A 12,579-nucleotide genomic window follows, 5' to 3' on the forward strand; every position below is an offset into this window, starting at 1 on the left:
TATATATATATATATATATAATTTTTACAGCAGTTATATAGTGTCATTTTTTTTTCTTTTTTATAATATAGACTTCTAAGGTGCATAAGGGGAATAATAAAAGAGAGTCACTTTGGTAGACAAGTTCCAAAATAACTTCTACAAAACCATATTTCACCCACTTTAATATGAATTATTCCCTCCATCGTACATTATGACGCCTTTTCTTAACAAAATAGAGTTTTTAACTTTTGATTTTGAGTTATAATGTACTACTTCTCTCACTTATACTAGTAAAATGGTCTATTACACATGTTTTCCTCAATCTCTTAGCGCTCCTCTATATTGAGAGAATAATTCTTTTGGTCCCGTCGGTGGGACCGATGAACCACGCGATCCGATTAGATGCGTCGAACAGAGGGCTCGTAATCTCTTTGATTAATCACCTACTAAAGGGGTAAGTCTGACTCCATTAAACGTACTTCGATTTTTTGGTGTCAATAGTGCACAATTTTTATTTTTTTTAAGTTTTTAACTATAAATTTTATTTTTAAACTAAAAGTGGACGAATTTTCACCTTATACACTAGTTTTATTATTTTGTATAACAATTAATAAATATATTGCTTGTTCTGTTGTTATACAATTCATAACTTTCAACTAACTTCACTTATGAAATTAAGTATTTAAGAGAAAAATGGTAAAGACAAGTCTAAACAATACATGAAGTATTGTGTATATTTAAAACAATAGGTAAAATATGTTACTCGCTAGAACTTAAAGAGAAGTACTGTGTATTATCTATTTATCTCTAAGTATTATTTAGGTAATATGCAAAAGTTAACTTTCTAAGAGGTTAAAGTCTACATTCTTGAAAGTACTACATATTTTATTGGTAAAGATGTGGCTATTAGTACAATAAAATAAACTTGTGGGCGAACAACATTAGGTGTTTTCTTTCCATTTATCCGCGCCATGGTGGATAGAGTTACCTGGTACATGTTGTTGGTGGGAGGTAGCATGCAAAATTAGTTAAGGTGTTGCTGATGAAAAGGTGGCAGATATCTCGTAGAATTAGTCGAGATGCCCGCAAGCTCGAACACCTCGGTTATAAAAAAAGAAAGTAATATAAAATAAATCTTCCCACCAATAAATAAAAATATACAAGTAGCTGGAAGACTAGTTTTGACCAATTGAAGGAACTCTTCAAGTCAAAGTCCAAGGTACCAAAACATTTGACCACATGTTAAATGTGAATTTCATTTATATATGCTAAAATTCCGCCTCACCCTCTCAAACTCTGTCAAATATATAACCGTTAGAATAACTAATTTTTAAAATTCCCGGCAAGCCATGGAAGAGTTCTTTCAAGTTCAATCTTCACAAGCCAATAATGGAGAGGTTTTATGGTTCGAAAATGAAGCTTTTTTGGTAAATCAAAGTGCTTTTGTGAGTTTTAGAAACCAATCCATTGAAGGATTTGGAGTTTCTGGCTATGGAAATGTATCGGCGAATCATCGGAACATGAACAAGAGGATGATGGAGTTCTTGAAAAAGAGTTGGAGTCCTAAAATTGGAGAAGTGAAAATGGAAAGAGAGAAAGTGCATAAACATATGATTAAAGAGAGGATTAGAAGGGAAAAGCAAAAGCAAAGTTATTTGGATTTGCATAAATTGCTCCCTATGGGAACCAAGGTTAGTACATTTCCATACCTATAGGTCACTTGTTCGAGCCGTAGAAGCAGTCAGTAATACTTGTAATCACATCCTTGAGGTGCGGCCCTTCTTCGGACTTTGTGTGAACACGGAATGCTTTGTCATCCGGGCTGCTATTTCAAACTTTTTGGTCTTGTTATATATATTACATATATCTTGGTTCCAATATTTTCTTCCTTTTATTCAAGTATCCAATATTTTGGATGCCCACTATAAGAGTTTTAGTGCTCCCTAACTCAATTTCAGTGGTCAAACCGGAGACCTCTGTATATTTCTCTTCTTAAGGTTATAATTCTTCTTAATAATTTTTCCCAAAAAGAAAGAAAGAAAAAAGAGCCATACAATTTTTACCACTCTTTGCATTGGAATTTGATCAAAATCTTTGTGTGAAGGTCAAGTTGACAAGTTCCCAGAGTTACATTGGACAAGATTAATTCTTTTTCTACAAAAAAAAAAAAAAAAAAAAAAAAAAAAAAAAAATGGATATTCATAACTAAATTATAACTGGTATTTTTCACATAAAATGGAAAAGTACATTTTAGAATATGATGAGGATGTGATTGCAGGGTGAGAAGAATGCTATAGTCCAAACAGCAGCAAGCAGAATTCAAGAGCTGCAAAAATACAAGGGAAGTTTAAAGAAGAGAAATGATGAACTTCAAATGATTTTAGCAGACAGTAAAAAGGAGGAATTTGAGAAGGCTAAAATCAAAGTAAAAATTAATTATCCAATTTCTGGGGTGGATTCAATGCTAGAGGTTCTCAAGTGTTTGAAGAATTGTGGAACAAAAGCAAATGCAATACAATCAAGTTTTTCTCAGCAAGAATTCTCCTCCATTCTAGAAATAGAAACTAAGGTTAGTGTACTTATCTCCTTGCCACATGAAAATAATGTTGTGTGTTAAGACCATTAATTTGAGTTATAGCTTAATAAAAAAGTGTTTATCTTACATACTAGAGGTACAAAGTTTGATTCTTGTCAAATCTTATTTCAAATAACTTTTAGTAGGGAGCACCTTGGCAATTTTTGTGGAGCTACATTGCTCGAATTTGAATTAGTCAGATCAGTAAGTTTCAGATAGCAAATATCTACAAGAAAATATAATATCCTAAAAGGAAATTTGTGATACCCTTGGGCGGAACTACCGTTCAACTTATGAGATCGGCAGAACTTAGTAGCATCCATACTCTTTATTTTTTTTTAAGACATTCACTTAATATGTATAAATAATTATCTAGAATCCAGTAAGATATTTTTTCTAGAATTTAGAACTCATAAACTTAAAATTCTAATTCCGCGTCCTATGATATTCTCCTACTACCCTGGGGCTAGTTCCACCCACCCACCAAAAGAGAAAAGAAGTTAGCTCTTGTTTCTTTTCCATATCTTTTTAAATGTTGGCTAAGTTGTCTCTTTCATTGATTTAATCATGTGACTAATTATGGTCAATTTGTGATAGATTGGAGCAGCAGAGGTGGAAAAAGCAGTGCAAAATACTCTATTTGAAACTGAAAGGAACTTTCGTGCACACCAGTTGCCAATGACTTGGCTAGCTTCAGCCACAGAATGATGCAACTTGTGATGTGAAAGAAAATTTTGATGTCCGAGGTTGACCAGTTCATATATATACAAAAACTTGTAATCTGGAAAAAGCACCTTCGTCCCTTCTTCCTTTTTCGTTTACCTTTCAATCTTGTTGTTACACGGGCTTTAACAAAGAAAGATCACGAACAAGTTAAAGATATTTGTAGCTATAAAAACTTCTCATTAAAGGTAAAGTATATAATGCAAAACTCGGTGAAATAAATATACCAAAGAGCTCAACTTCCATTTCCAATTCCTCGTCGTGTTAGCCTTGTTACTAATATTAGTCGAGTAGACCAATCTAGCAATTTATTCAATACCACAACCACAAGTGCAACTTTGCAAATGAATTGGGAAAGAATGGCCTCTTTTAATTCCCTTTTCTTTTGTTTGATCTTCCTCGTCAAGCCATTCTAGGTTAAATAAACTGCTGAAATCATAATAGAGTATTCTGTCACTCATAAGCTGCAAGGAGATTTGGATTTAACATCAAGATAGACATATTTACAGCACTCAATGCACATATTTCAGTTACTTTGACTATATTACTTGTCCAAAACTCTGGGACATCATTAGGACGGGCCCATACTCTGCAAATCAAATATGACGATATTCATGATTTAAAAAATGCCAAATCCATTTTGATGTTTCAGGAAAACACTAGTCTTACGAACTAAACAGTAATAACACTTGGTCTCACATCAAAATTGTTGTACGAAATAGTTCAGACAAGGCTAGAACAGAAGCAAAAGTAGACATTGGCGCCCAAATCACTTGAGTTGTATGAACCTTGATGAGTGAGTAGCACCAATACCAGGTCTACCAAGCTTGACAGGCTTATATGAGATAGAGAACTCGGCCAGATCACTTGAGTGGTATAAACCTTGACGAATGAGTAGCACCAATACCAGGTCTACCGTGCTTGACAGGCTTATATGAGATAGAAAACTCAGCCAAATAGTGGCCAATCATCTCAGGCTTGACTTCAATCTGATTGAAAGTCTTTCCATTATAAATTCCAATAACACTTCCAATCATTTCAGGAACGATAATCATGTTCCTCAGGTGAGTCTTGACAGGCTCTGGCTTTTCACCTGGTGGAGCCTCGCGTTTCTGCATAAAGATGCTGCTATGAGTAGGTGCCGGTGAAAAAGAATTAAGACAATAAGAATATCTGCTGAGAGAAAACAAACACCAACAGAACATGGAGGCATCAACAAAAAGGTTAGCGCAATAAACCACGAAACTATACCTTTCAAGTAACTTGGAGCAGCATACTAGACACTGAATCCTCTAAAACCTACTAATACACGCTATCACTCATGAGTAATGAGTGTGCGCCCCTTAGTGCCTTGCCCACACTTAAGCGCAGCTTAAGCGAGGCGAAAAACCCTCCCCAAGCTTTTCTGAGCTTCACGGCTTAAGCGCGCCTTAAATGAGCTATCACCAGAAAACACAGTATAACTTTGGATATAAAAGCTCATATTTGCCCACAACAAGACAATCTTTGTCTACATAAGCAATATAATCATAACACTAACAAATGTAGGTCAGGTTTTCAATCAAAAAGATTGTTGGCTGCCTTTCATCCTAGTCGCGTTATGCACAACTCAATTAACAGTCAACAGAGTTCAGCGCCAAGTTAGCTATTCCACTAATAAAGTCAGCCAATCGAATTTAATATCGCACACCTACAATGCCTCAATCCTAAATCTTGAAACAAGAGATAAGATGGAGAATATTAAGATATTTTAACGTTAACCAGTAAGGCTGATGAAGATCTAAACTAAATTGTTTAGTAAATTCAACATTGTATCAATTCACCTTGAGTAAAGCATCCATCATACACTTAGAAGACCAAAATGAGAAATTTAGCTTTCATTAACTACACAGCTCAAACTTGGAGCTGCATGGGTCTTCGGGATGGATACCAAAATTGATAAAAGCCAAATAACATGTTAAGTGGGCAAGATTGCAACAAGAACTAAAAAATGCAGTATATTCATATAGGCAAAAACCTTATCTTCTCAATATATGATGTTCATATAGTGTCAGTGTGTCACTCAAAGTCTCAAATGACACAAAATATACAAACCTTCTATGACAGATCAAGTTAAATAAGCAAGGTGTAATGACGGTTGTCAATATACTACGATGACTTCAAATAGACTGAATTCAGCATTGTAAGAGATGCCTCATAAAATACTAAGTCATGTAGCAAATGTTACAAAAGCAATAGGCATCACAAGGCAAATAGAATATTATTAACAGACTGATGCATTCATACTACAAAACTGATGATGCTTTTAAAATAAATAAATAAAAATGACAATTAGCGAGGGCACAAAAAATGCAAAAGCAGAAAAATTGCATACCGCCTTCCGCAGCTTCTTGATCAGTGCCATCGGCTTCCTCTTCAAACCTCTCTGAAACCTGCAATTAATCAGATGTAGCAAATCAGATCAGAAGTTCTAACAAAAACAGCCACACATCCAACAGAGATATGTTCAGCATTGACATACAAATGTTAACATGTATTAACGCTTAAACTAATCTAATGTCTAAGCACGAACTACAGGTAATTAACTAAGTGTAAGTGACATGCTAAGTAGTAAGTACAACGTTAAACTATAGCTTCAATCCATAAACCATAATGTACTCTCTTAGTCCCTTCATCCCATTTATATAGCACCTTAACTATTGTAAGGAAAAGCATTTTGTAATACTTGTTATCTAGTTTCTTAAATTGTTATTTGTTTGCCCAAGTACTGTTTATAACTAAACTGAAAATTGATACTAGCTTAACATGTAAATGATAAATACATTAACAAATACACTCACTATCTTTGCATAGTTCTTAACTAGGGTATTCTAACATTTTTAAAAGGCTGATAATTGTAAAAATAACATTTCATAGTTACTTATTCAAACTGTAAATCAAACAAAGATTTGATAAGTAGTATTTATAAGTAAAACGAAAATTATAAAGGAAGATGAAATGAATTGATTTAAGATGAAAATGACAGGAAAAATACCTTCTACGAGGACGAGCATTGAAGAGCTTAACGAGCTCATCAGTGGACATATCGAGAAGAGCATCGAGATCAACGCCTCTGTAGCTAAACTTCTTAAACGTTCTCTTCTTTGGCTGTCCACTCGTCACATCGGCTTCAACGTCCGCCTGTTGAAACACAACACAATACAAAACAAAGCAAAATTGAGAGGAAAGAAAAGAGAAACATCATAATAGGCATTGAGATAGCGAAATAAGTAAAACTTTGAGACGGCGGAGATGGTTACCATGGTTGTGGAGATGGAAATCAGCGACCTTCGCGGGCGGCGGAGATGGTGGTCTGTAGGGGAATAGGGTTTTTTGGGGAGTATGAAGAGGATTTGAGCTAGGTTTATGGGTTTTGTGCTAAATGGGCTGTTTGATGGGTCTGGGCCTGAATCACTCGCCCAACATCAAGGGGGCAATTGCACATATAGCCATTCTCGAGGATGCTATTTAAAAGGAATTTTTACATTCCTATACCACATAGGAAACCTTTTTACCCTTCATGTTTAAAGTTTGAGTAAATTACACTTAATATATCAAATTACCAATCCTATACCATACTTAATTAAGCATCTAATTATTGGGTTGTTTTTACTCCTTAATTAAAGGTATCCATATCTAATTAATTTGCAGTTTTTACTCCTTAATTAAAGGTATCCATATATCCCACGTTTCTCTTTTCTAACCCCTCACCCCCACCCACGTTTTTACCCATACCCCACATTCTTTTAACCATTTTTTCCTCTTCTGTAACCAAACAAAATTCCACCAAAATGACCGTAAAATAAGCTAAACATTCCACCCCAAATTCTCTGGAAACTTTCCGTCAATCTCTCCCTTCTTTGAATCGTTTCTTCCTTTCATTTTTTTTCCTATCTTATTCTCTTACTATAATTCTTCTCCTCCGCCAACATTTTTTTTCAACATAAATTGTAGTTTAATTGTAGTATAAATATAGTAATTTTGTAGATACCCTTAAAAACAATACAGCTTTATACAATACTTAAACTGATTTGTAGTTTATTAGTAGTTTTTTGAAGAAATTTTGTAGACGAAGAGAAAATTTTGTAGTCAACATTTTTTCCCAACATAGATTGTAGTTTAATTGTAGAATAAATGTAGTAACTTTGTAGATACCCTTAAAAACAGTACAGCTTTATACAATACTAAAACTGATTTGTAGTTTTTTTGTAGAAATTTTGTAGATGAGACCCATTTGTTAATGTACAATCAATTAATAGTAATTTTGTAGATACTCTTAAAAACAATACAGCTTTATACAATACTTAAACTGATTTGTAGTTTATTTGTAGTTTTTTTGAAGAAATTTTGTAGATGAAGAGAAAATTTTGTAGTCAACATTTTTGTTTCAACATTCATTGTAGTTTAATTGTAGTATAAATGTAGTAACTTTGTAGATACCCTCAAAAACAGTACAACTTTATACAATACTAAAACTGATTTGTAGTTTTTTGTAGAAATTTTATAGATGAGACCCATTTTTTATAATCAGATTTTTTCCATTCAATTGTAGCATGATTGGGATTTTGCATTCTCATCTACCACAATGGCATTAACTTCAAAATCTCTAAATCTGCCATAGTTATCCCAAATCCCATTAAAATTGTAGCATGATTGCGATTTGAACGTGATTTCTTATTGTTGTTGATGTTTTTTTGGATTTCTATATTGAGAGAAGAAAAGATGAAGAACAGATATATATGAGCGACAATTTGAGAGAAGAAACGACGAAAAACAGATTTTATCAACTTTGAGTTGTTGAAACTCGAAAATTTGAATTCTACAATTTGAATTCAGTTCTTCCAATCTGTTCGTAGTTGAATATGTTCGTAATTTTTGTAACTGTTCGTTCTTTTTTTTTTTCTCGAGAATTTGAATTGTAGTTCTGGAGAAAAATACGCAGATGAGAAATCTCCTTTCCCTTTTAAAAATTGAATTTAATGTGGAATCAATTAATACCAAGATTCTCTCCTCAATTTTAGCACGTTTTTAGGGAATATTCTGCCCTTTTAATACCTAATAGACGAATGGTACAAAATTTGTAGGTAAAACGTGGACTGGCGGGTAATTTACATACTATGCACATTTTTTGGTAATAAAGTTTCATATATGGTATAGATAGGAAAAAAATCCCTTATTTAAAAAGGGTTTTGACATGGTATAACAACATACTCATATAATTGGCAGAAAATAGTCCTAGTTATAGATATTGGAATCAAATAGCCAATAAATATATATCACACTAATAATATGTATATAACAACTTTTTTTTCTTCTTTGTCTATACCAACATGTATATTAAAATTTTATTTTCATTCTTTGTATATCAATAATATTATTCTTTGCATATCAATAATATAAAATTATATATATATATATATATATATATATATATATATAATATATATATATATATATAGTTATTGATGTCTTTATATCAATATATATCACAATAAAAATATTGTATTATTTGTATCACAGTGTATAGCATATCAGATATGTGTATACCAAAATAGATATCATAAGTTTATTTTTCTTCTTTGTGTACGTCAAAAATTATTTTCTTTGTATACTAAAATATTATTTACTCCATAATTATATTTATTATTTTTATATTTTAGAAATTGCTTAAACATGCTATATCAAAAATTTATGTTCCTTTTTTGATCAATAATTAATAATTATATTATTTGTATATCACAGTGTATAACACAGTAATAATGTGTATTTCAAAAAAAAATTATTAAAATTTTATTTTCCTTCTTTCTATAACACATTTCGTATTTGAAAACTCAAGTTCAAGACAACTCCACATGTGTATCCCCTATTATAACCCGTGTATATCTCTATGTACATCAGTGATATCTCCTGTATATTATGTGTATCTGTGTATATCCATAAAAATTTGTGTTATATGTACGATATACAATGTGATATACACGGGCGTCCATAAAAAAATTGTGTTGTATACCGATATACAAGGTGATATACACATACGTCCTTAAAAACTTGTGTGTGATATACATTGATGTACTATACAACGTGATATACACATGTCGTAGTTGGATTTTTAGGTCTGATTTTTTGCCTGAAACCAGTCTAAATCACTTCTATTCTTGCTCAGATTTGTGTATAGCCTCGTTTAGGTATTTTCAACCAAATTCAATTACGCCTACTCATTCAATCCAACCAAAAAAAGGAAGAGAGAAGAAAAACAAAGTTGAAATATATTTTTTCACTCTTAGTTTTTGTTAATCTTGCTCAAATTTGGTATATAGTCTCGTTTAGGTATTTTCAACCAATTTCAATCACACCCACTCATTCAATCCAACCCAAAAAAAAAAGAGAAGAAAAACAAAGTTATATTTTTTCTCTGTTAGTTTTTGCTTCTGATTTTCTCGGATGTGAGATCAACCTTACCTTTTCATCCCACTGAATTTTTTTGCATAATTTGCAAGAATATTTGCTTAACTATGAGAGCAAAAGAGAAGAGATAGAAGAAGAAATACAAGGAGAGAAAGGGGGAGGGAAGCCAAAATAAGCGTGTAGTTTTTTTTCTAGAGAGAATATAAAAGAAAGTAGTTTTTTTAGGATTTGGCTATATAATGCCAATTGTTTGGTGCTATCTTTGCCAAACTATAAGGCTAAAAAATTATCAATTTCTATTGTGGATTGTTATAGGATGCCAATTTTTCATTTAAAAATTAGCCAGTAATTATTTTATCCTTAAATTTTAAACGAAAAATCTTATTTCAGTACAATTCAAAATATTTTTATCTCGAAAAAATAAACTGAGAAACTAAAAATCATGACGCACTAGATAATTCCTAGATAGCAATCTTTTAGAGTAGCTACCTGGTGTAATTTCTGCAACAAATCAATGGGGAAAGATTGTGGGATCTTTATACAAATAGTCTGTCGAATTTACAGTTTATATTTTCTAGCCATATATTGATTTTACGTGATTATATACATATAATCAGACTTCTTTATAATAACTATTATGTAAAACAACATTCACTATAATGGTTAAGTTTACTTGGAAATTGATTTTCATGTTATGTTATATTTTATGTTCTCTATAACAATATTTCGCCACAGCATCCAAAAAATTTTCGGATAATTAACTTCATTAATTATAAAGACGTTTGGTTGTATTATGCATAAATTCAAAAGAGGATTCAGAAGTTGAACCTTATGGCTTCCTAGTGGTCTCCAATTAATATGCAATAATAACCAGATAAAAAAAGAGAACTAATTGGATAGAAGTGATACTTTCAGCTACTAAATTTTATTTGGTTGGTCTGTATTTAAATGAAAGTATCGGTGTTGTTTTGGGGGGAAAACAAAAGTGAAGTTAAAAAGTGCATCATGGGATTCCAACTCTCATATAACTTATTCAGGATCATAGCTTAAGTTGGTTCCTCCTTTGCCACATAACCAACAAGTGATTTTACTTCTAACTTCAAAGATAAAAATAGTTATACATTTAATGGATTTTTCAATACAAACACCGCAAATGGCAAGATATGCTTTCATTTTCCTCAACTGAATTTTGCACGTATTTGAACTTTTAATATTGAGTTTTTTAGAATGTCAGTAACCATTTCAACAAAATTCATGTGATTATTGGGATATTCATTTATTTCCCAAACCCCAAATGTGAAATTATACAAGAATTATTGTTATTGTATTGATTCATTAGGTGAAGTATGACAGCAGTTGAAGCAATAACATTGACACTAATAGAGTTTTTTTTTGCTTAAAAAACAAATATGTTACTATTCAAACTTATATATGACAATGACAATGAGCACAAGTCATACTCCTAAAACAAACCCTAACACTAAATAACAATCCTAAAAAACAACACCAAAAGAGCCAAATAAAATAAAATAAAACAAATTAAAATTGATAACACTAGATAAACTGTAAAAAAATGTACAGCGATTCAACACCCCATTAAACCTAAAATGACTAAAATACCCCTAACACCTCTTCATTTCTTGGCTTTCTTCGCCGGTGACTTAATACTCTTCGGCTTCTTCGCAACCTTCTTCGCCGGAGTTTTCTTCACTTTAGCAACCGCCGGTTTCTTCACCGGAGTTTTCTTCACTTTCGCTGGAACAGCAACCGTCTTCTTCGCTTTCTTCGCCGGCGTTGCTACTTTGGCCTTCTTCACCACAACCTTTTTCTTCGGAGCAACAGCTTTAGTCTTCGCAGCAGCGGCAGCGGCCTTCTTCGGCTTAGTCGTAGCAGCGGGCTTCGGGGCGGCAGGTTTAGCGGCAGCGGGCTTCGCGGCGGCAGGTTTAGCGGGGGCGGCAGCAAGCTTGAAAGAGCCCTTGATTTTAGAGAGCTTTCCAGAAGCAACAAGCTTCTTCAACTGAACTAAAAGTAATTTCCTGAAATTTGAAGGCAAATCCTTTTGCTTTTCCTCAATGAATTTCGCTATCGCAACTTGACTTGAACCAGTTCTCTCCTTTAACGCCGCTATTGCTTCTGATATCATCTGCAAATTTAAAAAAAATAACTAACTGTTTAATTACAATTCTCCTATATATATAAATAAAATAAAAATCATTTATAAAATTACCTCAGCATAAGGAGGATGAGATCTGGGTTTCTTAGGAGCAGAAGTTTTCTTTGCAGCTGTAGACGCCATTGTAGAACAAAACAAATAGCTTAATTGAAGATCACTGAATGCTATGTGCTAATTGCTAAAAGAGAATGATGAATTTTGCTGAAAACTTCGAATGCAATATAAAGGAAAATAGAGAGATCTTATTGGTTTAAAAAAGAGTGACGCGGATCGATATATGAATGAGGAAATGTTTACTATGAGCGGTTCGATTATTAAATTAATTAACGGTTGAGATGAGCTCTGAGGTCTGTCACGCGGATCGAAAGAAATTTGCCTCTTTTTGTTTTTTTACTTTTTATCCCCACGAAAGAAGTAGGGGTTTTGGTGTGTTTTTTGGAAAGGAATTGGAAGTTAAATATTTCGAATTATTGTTTTTTGACTTTGATGAGGTTTGAATCTTTATTTTTAAAAAAGGACTTAATTTACGTTTCTGTTAATCATTTATACTAGTCTTAGGCCCCGTTTGTCTATAAAAGATTTTTTTTTAAATCCAAAAATATATTTATCCATAAAATTTACAAGTTTTTGGAAATTTTTCGAAAATCATTTTCAGAGTTTTCAAAAAAATAAAATCCTCACT

At 32.6% G+C, this 12,579-nt stretch overlaps 3 protein-coding genes across 3 annotated transcripts; 1 reads left to right on the forward strand and 2 right to left on the reverse strand.

Annotated features, from left to right (window-relative positions):
• On the forward strand, window positions 1,284–3,532 carry LOC109232343 (transcription factor bHLH92). Its single transcript, XM_019398074.1, has 3 exons — window positions 1,284–1,673; window positions 2,261–2,551; window positions 3,155–3,532. Exons 1-3 carry the CDS (start codon window positions 1,332–1,334, stop codon window positions 3,263–3,265), a joined length of 744 nt encoding a protein of 247 aa, XP_019253619.1. The 5' UTR covers window positions 1,284–1,331; the 3' UTR covers window positions 3,266–3,532.
• LOC109232344 (40S ribosomal protein S15) lies at window positions 3,866–6,702 on the reverse strand. The gene is made up of 4 exons (XM_019398075.1): window positions 6,580–6,702; window positions 6,315–6,460; window positions 5,655–5,712; window positions 3,866–4,392 (listed from the first exon to the last, which is right to left on the reverse strand). Exons 1-4 carry the CDS (start codon window positions 6,580–6,582, stop codon window positions 4,144–4,146), a joined length of 456 nt encoding a protein of 151 aa, XP_019253620.1. The 5' UTR covers window positions 6,583–6,702; the 3' UTR covers window positions 3,866–4,143.
• On the reverse strand, window positions 11,095–12,103 carry LOC109232345 (histone H1-like). The gene is made up of 2 exons (XM_019398076.1): window positions 11,952–12,103; window positions 11,095–11,867 (listed from the first exon to the last, which is right to left on the reverse strand). The coding sequence occupies exons 1-2, from the start codon at window positions 12,018–12,020 to the stop codon at window positions 11,358–11,360; spliced, it is 579 nt and encodes a 192-aa protein (XP_019253621.1). The 5' UTR covers window positions 12,021–12,103; the 3' UTR covers window positions 11,095–11,357.

This window comes from Nicotiana attenuata, chromosome 9 (genome assembly GCF_001879085.1).
Source record: "Nicotiana attenuata strain UT chromosome 9, NIATTr2, whole genome shotgun sequence".
Lineage (NCBI taxonomy): Eukaryota > Viridiplantae > Streptophyta > Magnoliopsida > Solanales > Solanaceae > Nicotiana > Nicotiana attenuata.

Coding starts and splice junctions, on each gene's coding strand:
- LOC109232343 (XM_019398074.1), top strand. CDS start 1,332: ATGGAAGAGTTCTTTCAAGTTCAATCTTCACAAGCCAATAATGGAGAG. Junction 1,674..2,260: donor TGCTCCCTATGGGAACCAAG/GTTAGTACATTT, acceptor ATGTGATTGCAG/GGTGAGAAGAATGCTATAGT. Junction 2,552..3,154: donor TTCTAGAAATAGAAACTAAG/GTTAGTGTACTT, acceptor AATTTGTGATAG/ATTGGAGCAGCAGAGGTGGA.
- LOC109232344 (XM_019398075.1), bottom strand. Junction 5,713..6,314: donor AATGCTCGTCCTCGTAGAAG/GTATTTTTCCTG, acceptor GATTAATTGCAG/GTTTCAGAGAGGTTTGAAGA. Junction 4,393..5,654: donor TCAAGAAGCTGCGGAAGGCG/GTATGCAATTTT, acceptor ATCTTTATGCAG/AAACGCGAGGCTCCACCAGG.
- LOC109232345 (XM_019398076.1), bottom strand. CDS start 12,020: ATGGCGTCTACAGCTGCAAAGAAAACTTCTGCTCCTAAGAAACCCAGA. Junction 11,868..11,951: donor CTCATCCTCCTTATGCTGAG/GTAATTTTATAA, acceptor TTAAATTTGCAG/ATGATATCAGAAGCAATAGC.